At 39.4% G+C, this 20,765-nt stretch overlaps 1 protein-coding gene across 3 annotated transcripts in view; it reads left to right on the top strand.

The window, feature by feature from the left end:
* LOC137195157 (protein turtle homolog B-like) overlaps positions 1–20,765 on the top strand; it is a 155,016-nt gene that overhangs the window by 83,324 nt on the left and 50,927 nt on the right. For all 3 annotated transcript variants that reach the window (XM_067607307.1, XM_067607306.1, XM_067607305.1), the window contains exons 6-7: positions 9,638–9,779; positions 20,456–20,601. In XM_067607307.1, the coding sequence (XP_067463408.1) occupies positions 9,638–9,779; positions 20,456–20,601 (288 nt within the window). The remainder of the gene's footprint in view (positions 1–9,637; positions 9,780–20,455; positions 20,602–20,765) is intronic.

Here is a 20,765-nt window from a genome sequence, read left to right as displayed (position 1 = left end):
TTCTTGTAAGAATACTATGTCTACCTTCATCTGTTTGGAAAGTACATAGCAACAGAGAGCAGGAATGGAGAAGAAGAGGGTAATGAGAGAGCAAAGGTAGGGAACAAGGAATAGAAATAAAGGGAAAAGAAAAAAAGGTGGAGGGGGGGGTTTGATGTTAGAACCTTTAAGTGATGGACAAAGCAGCTGGATTTTATACACATTTGGCCCTTCAAACAATGAACTAGGGTAATAAAAAAGGAATTAGACCTTCAAAACTGTAAACTAGAGTAGTTGGTTCTATGTAAATCAAAGTATTAAGGCCTTAAAACATTCAGTTAGAGTTCTGAGCAATAAAGCTGTGGACAAGAGCCATTGGTTTCATCTTAAGAAAAGGAAAGGAAAAAAGGTATCCCACAATGCTCAGTGATTGACGCAACGTCTGCGCTGTAGTCCACATAAATATGGATCTCATGCTCCTGTAGAACAGGGGACCTCTCTTTTATGCAAACAGCACTATTCGTTGCTTCTTCCAGAAATGATAGAGACAGGTGAAGAAGGGATAAGGTGTGCCATCCTGGCTACCCTATGCGCTCTGTCCATGGTTAAAGGATGGGGGGAGGTGTCGGTACCAAATATTTCTCCTAGGCAGGATTCAATGAAAGAATTTGGTTGGGTGCCTTCAGCTCTCTCTGGTAAGCCTGTTATAGGGATGTTGCACCTTTTGGATCTGTTCCCGAGGTCATCGACCTTCAGCTTCAGTTTTTCGTTCTCCTTCATAAGGTTACCAATTATGTAGGGTAGTATCTAGTGTAGTTACTCTCACCTGGAAGTTGTTCATTGACGTTTCAATGACCTGAATTGTCAGGTCAAGTCTGGCGATAGTGGTTTGGTTGGATGAAATTTGTGCTGTCTGTTTTGCAAAAATTCGCTCCTCCATGCTGGTGAGTAATTTCTGAATATCAGACAGAGATACCGCTGGGTTATTGCAGGATTTTGAAGTTTTAAATGGGTGAATTATACAACAAATGTCAAATAAATTAACAGAGCGACGGAGCTCTTCCAATTTGCTACCTACTCCGCCATTCGCCAAACCAGAAGCCCGGCACAGTGGTAGTTTGAGCTAAATGCAAACACCAGCATGCTAACAGGCTGATATTTAGCAGGTACAATGTGTACTAAAGGTACCATAGGCACACCTTAAGCTTATTCATTACACACAGACTTAGAAATGTAAAAATGAGACATGGTGGGTTTTAAAAGCAGTAACACTAGCTCTATTTTTGGGTTTAGTACAGTGATAGGTCTGTGTCGTTTTTAGCCTAGCTTAGCAGAAAGACTGGTAGCAGTGGAAAACTGCAAGCCTACCTAACATCATCAAAGGTGAAAGAGTACATCCAACAACTCCAAAGCTGTCTTAAGCGAAGTTTCCATTCAGATGTAGTGCAAATTTTAAATGAATTTACAGAAAATTGGTAAAAGAAAATTAGGAGTAATGCATGTTTCCATCCACTGCTGTCATGCAAATATTTTTGGGTGGTTGAGATAAACAGCTTTTTTTCAATTTTCCAGTTGGGGACCATTAAACCGTTACAGAGGAAAGAGGTGCAACTAAATTACATAATTAAGAGTGGAATGGAATTACAGACTGTAATTCCATTAAGTTGAAGAGTGTTACAGTCTCCTCATCACTCCAAACTGATCTAATGTTTTTGCCGCTATTTATTTTCTCTTCAGTGGAGTGGAGGCTTTAGTGGATGCATTAGTCACATGTTTCATGATTTATTCGCTAAGTGTGTTTTCCATTGTGCTCTGTTTTTTCCATTTGAAAATGCAAATAAAAATAGGTGGATGTAAACATACCTTTAGTTACACCTACTTCCTTCCTTCCTTTAATACATGGAGAAATTGAACTATAACAAGACTAAGATTCTAAAGACATGCTAGCTCTTCTGTAAGGTTGTACTTTGGTATAGAGATGCTTTGAGCTAAATTCTAACACCAGTGTAGTAACATGGTCGCAATGACAACGTTAACATACTGCTTTTTAGTAGGCATCTCATTTTAGCTTTTTAGCATGCTAACATTATCAAATTAACATTGAATACAAAGTACAGCTGAGGCTGAATGGAATATCATTAATTTAGCATTTGATCATAAACCAAAGTTCTGGATATATACCAGTTTTGATGATGGCACTAGATGAAAAATCAACGATTATAGTTATTAATATTCATCCTGAGGGGGGCATGAATGTCAGAACCAAATTTATTGACAATCCAACCAATAGTTGAGATATTTTACTCAAAACTACAAATGTCAACCGCATGGTGGTGCTAGAGAAAAGGTCAGGGGATCACCAAAGTCATTAGGATATATCCTGTGGGCACCATTAATATCTATACAAAATTTCACTTTAATACATCCACTAGTTGTTTCAGTCTGGACCAGTGGTAGAGCGACTGACAGGCTGACATTGCCATCCATAGAGCCATGTTGCTAACATGGCTAAAAATATAGCAAACAGCATTAAGTGAGACATTAAAGGTTTCTCTTAATTTAAAATGTGTTGTAGCTAAATATATCTTCCTCCTGTTGGTGTAAAACAGTCACAACCTTTGTGGTATCAGCTAACTGATCCCTCCAGCGAGTGTGAACACAACTGGGTGAGTAGAATTTAAATAGAGTATGATGCAGCAGTAAGTTTGGAATTGCTGAAATTAGTTTGGGGACCACCAACTGCATTTTACACCAGGAACTTTTAAGAGTAGATGGAGCTTAACAACTGTATTCATACATTTGAGCAGTTTAATATTTATAGAGATGTAAAGAGAAAAGAATTAGAGGATGAGAGAGCTTTTTTCCTCTAGCTCTAAATGAAATGTCAGCTTCTGTATTTAAAACAATCTGTATCAGTCCACGCTCTGCCACAAAATCAAGACACATTTAGCAAATGAATCATTTATTGTCTACCACATCATGCACACATGAGTGCTCAAAGTCACTAGTTTTTTTTTTTTCTCCAGAAATCGAAGTAAACAATTTTAAATGTGTGTCTGTGCAGCAACCTTAGATTTCACCAAAGAGGATAAATGATAAAGCAGCAAACATGGCATTCCAGGTCACCTAATTTAAAGAATGCTGCACCAGATGAACACGGGTGACCTCATCTGAACTGAGGGAATTGAGGCTCAATCTCTAACTGGAACGTTTTCACTGTTTTTCCCAGATTGATTCCTACCATTCTTGTGGAAAGTCAATAAAGTAGCAAAGGCATGTTCACTTCATAATAAGTGCCAGTTATTGTGTCTAGAATGAGTTTGATACCTGAAAAGGACTGTGCAAGACTGGCCAGCTGACCAGTGTGGATTTTAAACCTGAACATTTTATATTAAGACATTCTCATTTCGAACATTACTGTTGATGGACAAATTTATTTATGTTGCTTTTTCAGCGTTGGGGATGGGGACGCTGGAAGATCATCAGTTGATCCAAAGCAAAGAGCACCAATATACTGTATGTCAAAGCAACCACTGCAACTACACAAGCAACAACACTCAACTTGAAGGGAAACTCCACTGATTTTTCACATGGAAGTGTGTTGACAGGTGTTGGGGAGTACTACTACATATGTGAAAAAAGTAATATAAAGCCTTTTGTGGCTCCAGAGGGACCTCAAATGGTGTCACCATCAGGTCAACATTTTTATACGTTAACACTTTGCTTTATGACCAAATGACTGCAAAACTATTGTCATCAGCCTCAGCTGTACATTGTGGTTTGTGCTAGTTACTCAAAGTCAGCATGGTAACATGATAAACTTGGATGGTGACCAACGTTATACCTGCTAAACATCAGCATGTTAGCATTATAAGTCCTATATTATAGATCTTGTGCTGCACATTTACCACTCTGGAACTCCTGCTGTATAAGTATAGCTCCATCTTTTCTCATTCCAGGAATACATCCCATCCACCGTATGCATAACACTGTGAGTAACAATATCGTCCTCCTTAAACCTACAAGCTACAATGCTAATGTTGCTAGCAGTAGACTGCTACGTTTCAGAGAGTCAAACTGTTATTGTAACAAACCTGGTAGCTGCATCTGCAAGCTGATATTTCACCAGGCAAATATCTTTTTTTGTCTGGTCTTTGTGTTTTGTACAATTCTGGAAATCCAGAAACACAAATAATTAGCTTTTCATCCATCTGTCAGTTCAAAAGCAGTGGTCAGCAGCAATTGGCTGTGCTTACAAAGATCAGCTCTGGTCATATTTCAACAAATTTTTGGAGCGCTTCTGCTCCACCCGACACATCTTGGACATCATTGTACACTAATACACATTTTGATAATAATTGGAAAAACATCACTGCTCTAGTAGCCAATTTAAAAAGGGGGAAAGCTTCCTAGCTCCATGTGAATGTTTTCCTCTGGTCTTTTTGTTAAAATATGAATATGAGCTTTGTCAGCTTGCTTTCATCAAATCAATGCTAGATAGATGTTTTACTGTTCCTTTTTATGTTGGTTGTCAGTAGCTTTCATTTATCACAGAACAGACAGTGAACATGTTCACGGAGATCACATATTTCATTTTGCGACTGAGTACAAAGCCAGGGCCGAGCCAGAGTGGTTGTTTGACCCGTCCTGTATAATTTACGGGAGAGACGGATTAATAGAGGCCCTCCTGGAAAGCCACTGAGCGGCAGATCAGCTAAGAGACTACAGTGCCAACAAATCTCCAGCACTCAGCTGGTTCCAAATAGGGTGGGTTGGCACACACACAAACACACACACACACACTTGCACAGACCCACTCAAACACCAACGACACAGTCGTCCAGCACAGGCCTAGTCCTGCTTGTCCTGCTAAGGGGCTGGCAGATGGAAATGCTCCGCCTGTTAAAGGATCAGGCTGTGGGCTACAGATCAGAACTAACATATGGGACTAGCAGTTTATAGTTGCAAAACTGGCTTAACTCATCTGTCTGTGTATATCAGAAAGTGTGTGTGTGTGTCTGTGTGTACATCTATCGTCAGGAGAAAGTCTTGCATGGCACTCTGCACATTGATGCAGAGGACTTGCATTTATATTTGACAGTCTGGTTATTATCCATAGATCGGTGTTGAGGGCTTTCAGATGACAGGAACGTCAAAGAGAAGGGCTACGTTACTGACAAGATGCTGTTGTGTTTCTGCAGTTTCTGGCAGTCATCCTAATTGGAGCAGGCACTGCTCTTTGTATCCTTAGTTGGAGCTATACTACATTGGACATAAAATATAAAACACAAGAGAACTCTGTTGTTTACAGGTTATGTTATTATAGTTAAAAAAGTAGACGTGTGTTTGATGGATTCGAATCCATGGATGAATATAAAATGTGAACATATACAATAAAGCAGAATATACTTTTCATGTTGATACAGTACTGCATTCTTTATTGAACCCATTTCCTTTTCACCTGTTAAGTGATCACTCATATTGGTGAGGTTGGTAGTGAAGTGGTTAAATGTTGGCCTGACATTTCTCACAGTTAATGTAATGTTAAGTAACATTATAGTGCACTGTACAGTAAATAGGGAGTTACTTGGGTCACAGCCATTCCTTCTATTTCTGATTTAGTCTCTTAACTTGTAGTTGCTATTGTTGGCTGTAGTAAACACTTTGGAAACACAAGTCAAAAGTCTCGGTTCTGATTGGTTCACATACACTGGATAACTTCTTAAAAAACAAAACCTTCAGCCTCACAGCAAGCTTCACCTACTCTCTCTTCCATGACTAGAGACCAGTGACTGGCCTGTTGGAACCTTCTGTCTGCTCAGGTCACAGGTTCTATTAGACCGATACAAAGCTTTCAAAGCATATAGAACATTAGTAAAAGATTTTTCTGTTACTGCTGGCAATCATCGGCATGGCCATGAATGCACCAAATTTTCCACCATGTCATTTACTACAGAACAGTTTGACTCTTCCTCCCTCAGCTTGACAGAGCCCAGTCGCTCACTGCTTAGAGCAGCTGATGATGCACACCTGTTTTACTGTTACTGATTAAGCACATCTGCTTAAGCAAAAACAAAACACACACTCAAAAAAACAACTTAACAGCTGGACTGAAACCATTCAACAAAACATAACCTTGTGAAACACAAATTACTCGACTCAGTTAACAGTAACATGAAACGCTGAACGCAAATAAATGTCGATGTGTTCTCTTAACTTTTTCTGATGTTCAATGACTGTGATGAACTCAGGTGTAATCTGAAAGGTGTTGATGATGTCACTGATTGTGGATTGCTACCTGATACTTGTATTAAACAAGTGTGATCTCAATGTTGGTTATATAATAATAATAATAATAATAATGATAATAATAATGATTATTATTACAAAGTGTGTTTTGAAAAATGTATTAATTTTATTCTTTTATTATGTATGTACAAGTGCATGTGTGCATATGTATATACATATTCATGTAGTATTATTTTCACTTACTTTTGAAATGTTGTAACAAGAAATTGTTTAGTTTTTTGATTTCACAGGTTAACTGAGTTTTTTACACAAATAAACTGGTTGATTTTTGCTTTGTTGGTCTGACTATTCCAAAATTGTGCTATTTACAGTCTAATTATTATTAATAGTTAATATAATTGTGTTTGTAATAAAAAATGGAATAATCAGCTTGTTACACAGTAATACAGTAGGTCCATGTCATGGAAAATAGTTTCTGATTTATTGAACCTGATACAGACATTTGCTAGGATGAAAACTAGTCTTCCCTCAAGATACTGACTGGTTGGGAAATCTGAACTGAAAAACATGTTCAAACAAGCCTCACAGAAAAAAACTAGAAGAGGTTTAGGATAAGGATACAAAATGTGCTTGCATGTGGCCCTATGTGTCACAGTCAGTGTGCACAGAGGGCCGTGAGTTTTTTTTAAAATCTATTGATCTAACAAACAGACAGGGAAAAGCAAACACACATCTGAACTTCCTAAACATCAGTTCTTTTTTTTTCCTCTTTTTACTTTCTGGTCATGGCTTTTTAACACTGACTTCACCTTCAGCTGTTCCTGGAGCAGCTGGGTCTAACTGCTGACTCCTCAGCCTTGAATTCAGAGGGCACTTCAGCCATCTCCTCATTTCATTTAATGTATTTTCATTTGAAGAGGAAAATGTACATTAACCAAATATAACCAAGAAAGACCAGATTTTATCGGCAGTTTCTTTGCCTGATGTTGGCATCCTAGGACAATATGTACAATAGTGAAAAACATACTACGTTGTGATAAAAATGCTTATACAATACAGTTAAACAACATGAGTAGACAAAATCCAATAGCAGATGATACAGGTACAATATGAGTACAGTCATGTTATGATTTCTTACACTTTGCTTGTGTCACTGAATTCCACTGATGTGATGCTCTGTAGGAAAAGACAGCCTGACTAAACTGCAGTTAGTCTTGCAGTTAATCAGTCTTTTCATCCTCAGCTCTGTCCTCAGCATGGGAATTTAGGGTCTGATGGCACTGCTCCTCCTTTCTGACCTTTGCTAGATACCCCTGAGCACAATCTTTTGAGTCTCTTAATTCTTTTAACCCTTAGTAACCTCTTTGCACTTTTCCAGTCAGTTGAGGAGCCCAAAGTAGGATCTCTTTTCGTATCCATCAATACTTGCTTCCTCTCCAGCAGAGTCACTGAGATTTTTACTTGGTTCCCATCTTCCTGCTGGCACTTTGTGATAGAAATGTTGATTTAGTGTGAAAGAATTAAATCCATGCAGTAGAAAGTCTTGCATGTGATGCCTGTAGGACTAGACATGTTCAAATGAGGTCTTCCACACACAATGGAAGTCCAGTCTTCCTAAGCACTACTTATGTGCAGTATACCCTATTTTGGGTGGTGTTGCCACATCCTCTCACACTAAAGTGTTGAGTGGTGCTCTCAGATAAATCCAACCACCTAGTGTGTGGTAAGTAGCTGAAAGCAGATGAAAGTAGAATAGACTGTTTTTAGCTTCCATAGCAAACTCAGCATGCTTATGGTCACAGCTAGAAAATGACTGCAAATCAATGTTGTTTTTTTCCCCAAGTATCATTGTATAAATATATCCATGCATGCAAGGAGGATGATCCATCTGTCACAGCAAGGATCACTCAATAAATTCTCATAATCCTTCACTGAGTGCAACATAAGTGTGTGATACATGTCTGAGGTCTGAGATGACATTGAACAGAATTCAGAGTGGATGTAGCCGTGTTAATCCATGTGTGTCCACACAGTATGTGGACATGCCCATAAATAGTCCACATGACCCTTACCCAGTATGTTAACTAATTCCTGTGTTGTGTCTGTAGTGGTTGTGACATGGTTGAGTGGGAAGTTCCCACTGAGGTGGTGACATCTGTGGGATGCTCTCTAGAGTGTCACACTGACATATGTTCCTCTTGTGGACAGTACAGTCATTTAATTGCAGGCTAGTTTACTGTAGCTTCACACAGATTTTCATGCTTTAAGCAGTAAAGAGACCAATATTAGTTTTTATATGATCTGTGTGTTTTCACATAGTCCTGTCAGGCGTAGTCCACAGACACACCAGGCCTGTGCTTATTGGTCATCAGATCAATTATCAACAATTTAAGAAAAGATCACACAAAATGTTTTTTTCACTACTGATATGAAGGAACTACATTGTTCTAGAAAATCTAAAATCTGCTCCCTACTGTGTATTTACAGGAGAGGTCTCTGGTAGAGGCATGTCTGCACACTTGCTCTTAATTTAAAGCAACCATTTGCATTTCTATCTACCAATCCTGACAAAGAGACCCTGCAGCTCCATTCTCCATATGCCGAATCACCAAAGCTTTGTCCACCAATGTCCACAGCATCCGGCTCTGTCAAGGCTACTGGAGACTATCTGCTGCCTTACTCGTGTCTCTAAAGCATTAAATTCACTTGGGAGTGTGACTATTGACAGTTAATTTAACATTAATTTTCAAGTATGTATTTGTAATTGTTCATGTTTGTCATTGGAGAGAGAGAGCCAAGCCTCTGTTCAGGCTCCTACTATGATCATATGTACTGCATTTTAATGATATAGTTGTTCTCATTTACATATTTTTCTGTTTCTGTTGTCAGACGTTAGAAGTAGTGTGACATACTACCTGTTACCCAGAAGTCATTACCAAAGTGTTGTGCTGGAGACAAAATCATTATTTTATGATCATTAAATTGTTTGACAAAATGAACAGAAATACAGGTTAGTGGCAGCATGTCAGTATAGCCAACTCACAGAAGAATCTCTTTAGGTCGTTTGTTTGTTAGGGAGTGAAGACATTAAAAAATATGTTCAGTTTTTATTTCAGTCAGCGCAGCAACAACTGTTCTATCTAAGATATCTCAATATATAAGAATGTGACTCAAAGAGTGATGTTCAAAATGGAACCATCTATTAAAACCCATCCCTACTCAGTCATGTGTCAACCATTATTTAAAAGCAGTGTTTCTATTTCTTGCTATTGCACAGGTGACTTCATAGAAAATTTTTGCACAGATGTTGTTTCTTCCTTTCTCTGTGTATATCGCGAGTTCCTCAAAAAAAAAGGCGACAGATTCCTGGAAGTTTCTTCACATGTGGTTCTTGTGTGTTCTCCACCAGGCCCTCCGTTCATTGTTTCACCACCAGGGAACATTACAGTGAACATCTCGCAGGACGCCTTCTTCACCTGCCAGGCGGAGGCCTACCCTCGTAACCTGACCTACACCTGGTTCTGGGAGGAGGACAACGTCTTCTTCAAGAAGTAAAGTTATGATCGGGTTCATTATTGTCTTCCATATCACCTCACCTGTCTGTGCCTGCTGCTCACCAGCCGCTGTCAAGAGTCTCGTCTTGTGTTGTCGTTTTTTGTGGCGGAGAGAAATAATATAACTTTAACATTTAATAAAATAAGATAACTTTTACATTTAACCAAAAAAGGTATAAATGACATTCTAATGATGGTCTGGCAAAGTTATAGACAGAATTATGCCTTTTGATGTAGCAGTTATTTAGAATGTTAGGAATCTTATATTCAAACATTTAAAGTATCACACTTTCAGTAGCTGCGGTGTAAAAGTAACTAGGAAAAGTCATTTCTACATGATGATGAAAAGCAATATTCTCATCTTCATACTTTTAAATATTTATGACTGTAATATGTATTTTTTGTTAAATATTTTTTAGTATTCATGTTACATTTTATTTTGTTTTGACTCTGTGATTCAAACTTGGGCTCCTTAAGTTGGCTATTTCCTAAAGTTTAGCTAAAATCCACAATACTTGTGGCATTATTAGAATAAGATGTTGATGTCACATGTTCAGTATGGGTGCTGAGCCAACACAGACAAGAATCTAAAAGCAATAATAAAGCAGACAGCAGAGGCAATAAATACTGAAAGACACCCATTTGGAAGAATAAAACGTTGACATTGTATGTTTCTGCAAACCCCAAATACATTGAATCTCTATGTTTCAATGTTGATCACATTTCAAACTTTGCATGTCATTTAATGTTGCATTAAATGGCCTTTATCAGTTGAATAATGATGTTTTATGGTGTGACAACACTGGTTATAGTTTGGTTAGGTTTAGGCACAAAAAACACTTGGTTAGGGTTAGTAAAAAGATCACGGTTTGGGTTAAAATACCTGATTTTGTCACCAGAAGAATGACTGCAAATATCTCAATGTCTTGCTAAAAATACCTGGTTTTGCTGGTTGAAACAGGAAGCGAGCAGTGGTCTTGATGCAACTAATTTTCTAGCCAACCCCCCCCACCCGCCTCCTCCTGACGCGGTAGCGAGCTCATATAGATGTCATCTGAACTACGTCACTTTCCCTATGATACGTATTGTAGAAATGTTGACATGCTATGTATCAATGTATTGAGACGTAGAGATTCAGCGTATCCGGGGTTTGCAGAAACATTTCATTCTGGCGACTGAGCTGTTGAAAAAACAGCAGAGCAGAGGCAACAGATGACAGGAATAAAACTGCATCACTCAGAGTTTAACTGATTTAAATCATCTATTTGTTCTGCTCAGAGGGGAATTGGCTTGAATTGTCCAAATAATAAATAATTTGTCTCAACCAATCAAATATTTTATTATGCAGGAACTAAAACATTAGTGGTTAACACGGTCACCTCACAGCAAGAAGGTTCTGGGTTTAAACCCACTGGCCGGTTGGGGTCTTCCTGTTAGGAGTTTATATGTTCTCCTCATTGCCTGCATGGGTTCTATCTGGGTGCTCCTGCTTCCTCCCACAGACCAAAAACATGCAGGTTAATTGGTGACTCTTAAAATTGCCTTTCAGTGTGAATGGTTGTCTGTCTCTATATATGTTAGCCCTGTGATTGACTGGCAGCCTCTCCAGGGTGTACACCACCTCTCGCCCAATGTCAGCTGAGGTTGGCTCCAGGTCCCCCGCGACCCTCTAGAGGATAAGCGGTAAAGAAAATGGACGGACGGAAGGATGGATGGAAGATCCATGCAGTAGAAAGTCTTGCATGTGATGCCTGTAGGACTAGACACGTTCAAATGAGGTCTTCCACACACAATGGAAGTCCAGTCTTCCTAAGCACTACTTATGTGCAGTATATCCTATTTTGGGTGGTGTTGCCACATCCACTCACACTAAAGTGTTGAGTGGTGCTCTCAGATAAATCCAACCACCTAGTGTGTGGTAAGTAGCTGAAAGCAGATGAAAGTAGAATAGACTGTTTTTAGCTTCCATAGCAAACTCAGCATGCTTATGGTCACAGCTAGAAAATGACTGCAAATCAATGTTGTTTTTTTTCCCCAAGTATCATTGTATAAATATATCCATGCATGCAAGGAGGATGATCCATCTGTCACAGCAAGGATCACTCAATAAATTCTCATAATCCTTCACTGAGTGCAACATAAGTGTGTGATACATCTCTGAGGTCTGAGATGACATTGAACAGAATTCAGAGTGGATGTAGCCGTGTTAATCCATGTGTGTCCACACAGTATGTGGACATGCTCATAAATAGTCCACATGACCCTTACCCAGTATGTTAACTAATTCCTGTGTTGTGTCTGTAGTGGTTGTGACATGGTTGAGTGGGAAGTTCCCACTGAGGTGGTGACATCTGTGGGATGCTCTCTAGAGTGTCACACTGACATATGTTCCTCTTGTGGACAGTACAGTCATTTAATTGCAGGCTAGATTACTGTAGCTTCACACAGATTTTCATGCTTTAAGCAGTAAAGAGACCAATATTAGTTTTTATATGATCTGTGTGTTTTCACATAGTCCTGTCAGGCGTAGTCCACAGACACACCAGGCCTGTGCTTATTGGTCATCAGATCAATTCTCAACAATTTAAGAAAAGATCACACAAAATGTTTTTTTCACCACTGATATTAAGGAACTACATTGTTATAGAAAATCTAAAATCTGCTCCCTACTGTGTATTTACAGGAGAGGTCTTACAGAGAGGATTGCTCTGTCCACCAGTGTCCACAGCATCCAGCTCTGTCTCTGACTCTATGTGGATTAACACATTAATCAAAAAAAAAAGTTCTAAAATGAATGAGTTGGTTCTCATTCTTTGGTTAATACAGTAATTCCCTAAATCAATGTTAGTAGTAATCCTCTGGTTCAAGTTCCTCCATCGTGGCAGTGGTGTCTACATTGAAAGCTTTCCAGCAGTTATGTGAGTTCATCTCCTTTCAGACATGCACTTCTGTCTGTAAATGTGATGACAATTAAACATCTCAGCGCTCCCTGTTAACCTACTCGTTAAGACTTGTACCACATAACTGCAATGTCTGTGGTTGGATTCCAGCAGCTGACCTTTGCTGCAAGTTTCCTGTCATCTCTCAACTGTTGCTGCAAAATAAAAGCATACAAACGCCCCCCCCCCAAAAAAATATAAAATAACAATAACAAAGAAAAAAAAACATGTTGTCTGTAATTTGAATAATCCCTCAAGTCACTTTAACATAAAAGTCACAACAGCAGTCTTACTAAGTTGCATTCATACATTTTCAACATGATACAGGTCTGAATGTAATGTTGTCAAACGCAAGTAAAAGCTGCAGCAGCACAAGGTTAAATACACACAAAGAGATGAAATGGACCTCTTGTTTCCTGATTAAGATCGCTGTAATACATTTCTAACTTAATTATCATCTCATTTACTCAAAGACAATCAAATCTGTTTAATAAAGCAGGAAACGCTGTGAATGGGCAGATTTATGTTGTCAAGGAGATTCATCATGTCAGATCAGTCTATAAAACATATTTCTCCTGTTGATGTGCAGGAAAAAGAGCACCCTCTACTACAGTAATAATCAGAGCAGCACCCCCTCCTTCAACTTTCATCTCTGCACACTGCATGGATGAATAAATGAATATCCTGCAACGCTTTACATACAGCATGTGAGCAAATAGGAATGAAATGTAAGTCTTAACATCTTGTGCACTCTCTGGCTTTAGAAAGTGGGCAGCAGAATTTTGAAGTAAATCATGACACTGATGAGAATATTCACACTAACGATGGTCAAGGTCAGAGTATCTGCAGGTCTTGAAAAATCCCATAAAGGACTGAATTTAGTTTCCTCAAAAAAGGGCCTGAATATTTTCTCTTGCCTGCTGTAGGCAGTAATGTTATAAAATGTTTTTCTCAGGAGACGTTGTACATCTACGTATAAGCTATAAGTGAGACTGTATAGCAGGAAGCTGTTTAATCCTTTTCTGTGGAGTTTCAGTCAGCACCATCAGACCATGTCTACACTGAAAGCCACGTTTTTCAGGCGTCAGTCTCACGCGTGCCTGATGGAAAAGATAAATTCCTATTTCGATCAATACAGCTGTCCACACAACCTGCGTAATCGCTCACATTTCACACGCTGAACCGTGAACCGAAGTGTATTTTAGGCTTCAAGTCTACTTTCCTCCATTTTACGCATGTACAGTCATTATGTGTTGGGCTCTGAGCGCTTCCAAACGTGGGTGACCTACACTCAACACTGCACCTGAATGCATCAAATGTAGACACGCAGACGGAGCACTCGCTGCTGCTGTAGCTAGCAGTAGTTTTTAGCTACAGTAGCTAGCAGTAGTTTTAATTAATTTAAATGAGTAAATCATTTTTCATTGTAATTTTATGCAGCATGTCCAGGTCTAGGTTGCATTAATTGATTAATTATATCATTAGGAATGATGGTTATATACTGCTGGGAAGTAATGACAATAATAAATAATTCTTGGCCATGTAGTTCTCACTGGTTTTCCATCATCCTTTCATACTTTGGTTGGTATGATTGTGAAACAGGTGTTGCACTCTATGTGATATTGAAAGAGTTTTAAAAAGTATTGAATGTAACATGAGGAACCCTGCAGAAACTCTGTTGCTCATGCATGCAGCTCTTCCTGTAACAGTCCTGTCATGTCTGAATAAAGCCACAGGGAGCATTTGTGTAAAAAAAAAAAAAAAAAAAAAAAAGCCATCACTTTAACACAGCATGTGTATGAATCATTGTAGAAAAGTGAGCTGATGTCATTCTAAGCCATTTCACCAGATATTTACACAGCTGTAAATCCACGTTATTAACGTCAAAGTCAATCAGTCAGTAGGCACGTCTCTTTCTCTGCGATGACATTTCCGCCGTTGATGTGTGGAAGCTGTTCAGACAGAGACAATGCACTTGTCCATTCTGCTTACCCCCCAAACTGCCCCACAGCAACAAAACCTTGAAGTTCAGTTTATGATCAATGTGCTTCAATGCTCTGTCTCTGAAGAAGACAGAGCAGACACTATATGTCCAATATACAGTAGCTGAACAAAGGGGCATCTCCCCTTTTTTTTTGCAAGTGTCACAATTTCATGCCAGCAAAATAATGATTAAATGGTCTTTACAGCATATACTGTACGTTCCATTCAGATATTTGTATCTTCCACAGATGATATACAATTTAAACTTTTAAAATAAAACCATTAAGCTCCTGAGTAATAAGTTATCTCCTCAAAGTCACAGGAGGGTCACTGACTGTGTGCTGTCACAGCTTCTGGTTTGATTTGTTTTCCGATGTTGTAGTCTGTATTACAGCTTTCATTATTTTCACTTTTGTGTTTACACGAGGAGGTAACCAGAGGAATTAATGTTAAACCAGGAAACAAGTCTCCCTGTTTGTCCTCAAAGTTCTAGAAGGACATGTTTGTGGTGTTTATCTTAAAAGAGGTGATTCTGACAGTTATCTAGAGCAGACAGTCAGATATCTTGTTTCTATTATAAACAACCACTCTCCTTCATGTGTAAACAGACAGACAACAAGAAACAAAGGCTGGAAGGCTGACAGAATTGGCTGCAGTATATTCCTGTTCCTCTGGCAGCTGCTTCATCACCTCTCAGGTCTGCAGCAGCATCATCAGGATGAACATGCACACGTCTTCTGGTGAAACGTTCACCCAGATCCTCACCTTGCTGTCCTACTTTTCTCATGATAATGTACGGGCTCAGTGATTAAAGCAGAGTGTGAATACAGCTGGCAAGGTCAAACAGTTAGAACAACAGGAAAAAGAAAACTAAATAGCCAAAAAGCAATGGGAAAGATGTAATAAACCATAAGTAAAGTTAAGAATAAATTAACTCTGTTCCAGTTTTTCTTTTAGGAGCTCCTGTCCTCTGGAAGGGAGAGCCAGCAGATGTGTATTCTCAGAGTAATTAATTGTTAATGCCGATCAGTTTCTGTGAGTGAAGTAACTAGCATGCTGTGCTGGTGAATCAGCTCACCGCTATGCGTATTGTGAGAGAAATGACACCAGGCTCAAGCGATCAGTAATGCCTTCAAATCTTATTTCATATTTCTCCCACACAGTAGCCGCCATAGTTTACAGAGATTTTCTGTGCAAAAATTGGCTCATGCAACATTTATGATATATTTTGAGTATTTTTTTAAAAGAATGGGATAAAAAAATGACAGTCTGGAATAAAAGTTATCTCTAGTCGCAGTGCCTGCAGACATGGTGGGAGATGCAGATCTTGTTGCTCCTGGCAGTGTCATTATTTTACTGACTATTATTCTACATCCCACTAAACTGAGGACTTAATGGAGCAGTTTGTCAATTTTTTAAAGATCCTTTTAAATTTGACATCCATTTCCTCTCATGTTTCAGTCAGAGACACAGCTCTCTGAAGTGCAAGGCTTTTGTATTTTTGGCTGAACCGGCCGTAAACCAGCCCTTTAACCCTGAGTGTCTGTCCATTACTGACTCACCATGTGATGAAGGTACACCATTGGTCAGATGGCCCATTGGCCATTGCGCTTTCAAAATGATTGAGTGCAAACAGTTTTCTTTTACGTCATCAGGGGGCGTTGACAGCGCTTCCGCAGTCATGTCTGCAGGCACTCAGCCTCTCAGCGGGACTGATGCAGCCCCGAGCTCTACTCTACCAGACTGAGCGTGAGCGCAGCCCCGAAATAAGTTTTAAAAACAAACATTTACTTACTGAAGCGTCACAGAGGCTCCAACACTGACAGGAGCAGCAACCCGCGGAAGGTCCACAGACACAGTCACGTTTCACATGTGCGCACTAGTAAACAGGGTGCTGTAGGAGTGTTTTTCTAATGCGTACAGCACCTTGAGTTACAACTACTGCATGAAAAGTGTTATACAAATACATAAACTTACATAAAAACAAACATCTTAAAAATGATGGTAACCAGGCGACGTACAAATGAAAAGCCCTCTGGTGTTACATGCATGCTGCAGCCACCTTGTCTTGTTAAACCAAGAATCTGTTTTTTAAATCTGAAATCTCAGTCAACCGAGATACTGCTCTGCAAAAAATGCAGCATGAAAGTGACACAGCAACAATGGTTACCAAATTTAATGTCTTCATCAGGGATGATGTCATCTCTCTTCTCTCCGTTCTTCTCTCCCAAGACCCATATAACCGACCGCTGCTCGCTGCATACTTAACTCACAGTCTGATTTGGAATTTTGAGGGAACAGAGCAAGTGAATGTAAAAGAACTGTTGCCTTGACTACTGCAAGTGGCCGGTCACCAGTAACAGCACACCCAGACCTCTGAGCTGGCTCAAAACTCATCCCAGCTCACAGACAGACAGAGCCACATGTTCTGCAAACCCTCAATAACTGACAGTGTGTCCTTTTGTTTGACTATAATATTGTATTTTAAAGGGACAATCCACCAATTTGCACATAAATCATCTCACAGAGTGCCCTCAGTCTATTTCTGTTGCATTTAGTGAAGCTAATCTGGACAGACAGCTGTTTAAATCACACAAATGTCCCGCTGTATATGTCTTGAACTTATCAATGCTATCTACACTGATTGATCAAAGCCCCCAGTCTGTTTGTGAGCTGCCTGTTTCACTACAGGCAGATTCCCCTCACTTGCTACGGTGGGCGGGGAAATAAAATCACTGAATCAATAAATACAACTGTCAATTCACACTGTCAATTTCTTCCCATGGAGCCCACATGAAAACTATTTTTGTCAGTAAATATCTACTGTCAGTCAGCCTGGTGAAGGCAGTTTGGCCAGCTGCTGTCCTCCCAGCTCACCAGGAGCTGCAGCTGACGGACGGCTGCTTCTGTGGACACTGAACGCAGGTCGGGGTTGGTGTTGATTGAAGGGATAGAGCGCGCTTATGTGCTGCTCACGTCCCAGTTACTGTGGGTTCCCAGTGAGAGTGAGTTTGGGCTTGTAGGGAGGGGTGAAGCACACCGCTGGAGAGGAAAAGGGGTGCGCTGGATTTATAACACAAGACAAAACGAGAGCGTCATTGTGAAATGGAATGCAGCACAATAATTGTTTCATCTCGATTATCTTGTTTTCATAATCGTTGGAAGCCAAAATCATAATTGAGACCCTTTAAATGTGATTTACAATAGTTTATATAGATTTATTTGCAATGTCTGTTTCATACTCATCATGGTGATGTGTACAAGGCTTTTAATTGGCTGTCTTTAAATGCCAGAAGAATTTTTCAGTAGTTCAAATTTGTTTAAAATGCATTTTTAATGACCCAGTTTATTTGTAGTATTATTTACAGCCATGTACATCAGTATGTTTACTAAGACTGATCAGACCAGATTGCCTCTCTGCTCCCAAAAAGCATTCTGTTTTAAAGGGTTATGAAGTTATGTGTACTTGTCATAAGGAATCCTACCCAGTCTGTGATAATAGTTTGTATAATGTCTTCTCTGGCTCTGGAGGGAGCTTTCCCATATTTGGAAGAAAACAACAACCCTGCTGCTAGCTAGTAAAATGTAATGACTTGTCAGCACTGTCTTGAAAAAGAGCCGATGCATCTCTAGAGGTTAGTCCTGGTAATACTGTAGATTCAAATCTAGGATTCAGTGTTTTTGGAGTTTGACCCATACTAGGGATTAATAGTCTGGATCAGTGTGACAAATGGGGGTCCTGGTGCTGTGGGTGGTACCTCCAAAACAGAATAGGCTTGTATCAGAAACTAAATCCAAGCGGCTGATACAACAAAACCACAAGCGTGGTTGCATTTTGTTATTGGTCTATGTATGTGTTTGTTCTGTGATATAAAGACTGTTGAAGTACTTTTTACATTTTTTCTTCAAGATAAAGAACTGTTCACATTTCACATCTTTTTATGGGATGTTTTCAATATGCAGAGGTGGAGCAAGTTGCATTGAAATGCCATAAATGCTTTGATCGCAAAATATATTTTTATTGTGTTATTACAGAAAAATAGATAAATAGAAATTAATAAGGCTCACTGTTGAGACCCCCTTCAAATTTAATTTTGAGATTTAGGACTCCTGTATTTCACACACTGGTCTGGATATGTGTCTTCGCTGCTGCTGATTCTTTTTTTTTTTTTTTTCAAATCTGTTTCTCACAAGTTCATGGAAGTGCAAAACAAAATTCCTGAAGTACCCCTTTAATATTTTAATACCAATATGATTTGAAATAGCCTATAAGATTGTCACAGTTTGAAAATGCTTCTTTATGCCAGACTTGATGTCATTAGATATTAAAATCAAAAACAAAATACTTTCACAGCTACAGTCATTCCCTATTTAAATGAATCCTTCCAGCAGCACAGTCTAATGCACTTAAAAAACATGACCGTGACTTTAGTTTAGTTCTCCAGAGGACTAAACACACGCCAGATCTCACAACAGCAGAGCTATTGGATGAGAAAAATAGGACTTTTGAAGGATAAATGTGCTGCTGAACAATCTTCAGGCATTGTGTGTGATGGTAAGTCAAGCATGACTCAAGATCTCTGTGATCCCCCTCTTCTGTGCCAACACTGAATGCTTTGTAGAGTTTTTTGAAAGTCTGAAAACTTTGCAAAGTTATCATTGGCATTGGTATCAATAAACATATCGTCCTCACATCGGTATGTTCTAATGATTTTGTGCTGCAGAGCAAATGAAAAAAATGTTCCTGTGATTTCCAGCTTCCTTTGGTGCCTGCAGACTCACAGTTCCACAGCAACCAACCACTCTGCTGTGAATCATAAATCAAGCTGTGTGCAGAACATCATTTATTTGAAAGTCAGAGCTACACATCCACTGGGATATGAGCAAAAATGAGCGAGAAAATGTGGCACTGGCAAAAATATACTGTCGTCATCTTCAGAGGAGTCTTGCGTCATACTGTACATTGGTGACTGTATACATTTACATCCATCCATAAATATTCTGCATTAAATGCTCTGGAAGGCAGCTGCTACAAACTGCTTCACGTTTGGTACATACTGTAGGAGTCCTGTTTTGAATTATGACTGAAATATTTGCTAGATTTCAGTCTTCTTTTCTTCTCATTCTTCCAGAACATTTTGGTATTTTTAATCCTAAAACTCTCTTACTTTTTTCTGAGGTTTACTGGTACGAGTGTTCCAAGTCGGGTTCAACAAACTCTCTTAACTGCCTGAACTTGTCATAAATGGCTTGTTTCAGCCTGATGAACGTCACTTGTTCATGAGGAGGTGACGTTCATAAAAACATAGGAGTGTCAGGAGTAGGAGACCCAAAACAATTAGAAAATATGAATCTGGCTGCCGACGATGTGTCATCAGAGCAGCTCTGCACTGTGACAGAAATAAAGAAGGGACGCTTTGACGTTAGAAAAACATCTCTCTAAAGCAAAGTGATGGCAGGTCAAGGGATGTGACAGTAGCTGAGATATTAGAGGAGAGAATATCATCTACACTAGGTGATGTTACACTGTCAGCTGCAACTCAACATGATGCTGGACAGAGAAACACAGAGACAGCTGTCAGAGTGAGCAATTACTGAAATGTAGAAGTTGCTGCGTCACAATATGTCCATAAAAATCATAAAATCTAAAAAAAACCTTTCAGTAAATTGGCAGCCGTGATGATGATGATGATAATATGGTGAACAGAATATTAATCCCAACATTAAAGTTATCCTTCTTTTCATTTTCAGTGACCTAAAGCGCAGAGTCAGTATTCTCATCGATGGCTCCCTCATCATTGCCCAAGTCAAGCCAGAGGATGCTGGGAAATACACTTGTGCTCCTAGCAACAGCCTGGGCCAACCACCGACTGCCTCTGCCTACCTAACAGTGCAATGTGAGTTTCCTGCTTGTCAAAGTCACTTATAAGTTTCCTTTTCCATGGCTCAGACACTCTTGACTGCAGGTCAGGCAGGTGTTAACCGTGTCTGTGTTGGGACTCAAAGGTATTTCGGTGCTTTTATTTGCATCCTGACTCAGTGTTTCTGTGTCTGTGGCCAC

This window comes from Thunnus thynnus, chromosome 13 (assembly GCF_963924715.1).
Source record: "Thunnus thynnus chromosome 13, fThuThy2.1, whole genome shotgun sequence".
Lineage (NCBI taxonomy): Eukaryota > Metazoa > Chordata > Actinopteri > Scombriformes > Scombridae > Thunnus > Thunnus thynnus.
Note: the sequence above shows the minus strand (reverse complement) of the source record. Positions and strands in the feature narration are given on the sequence as shown.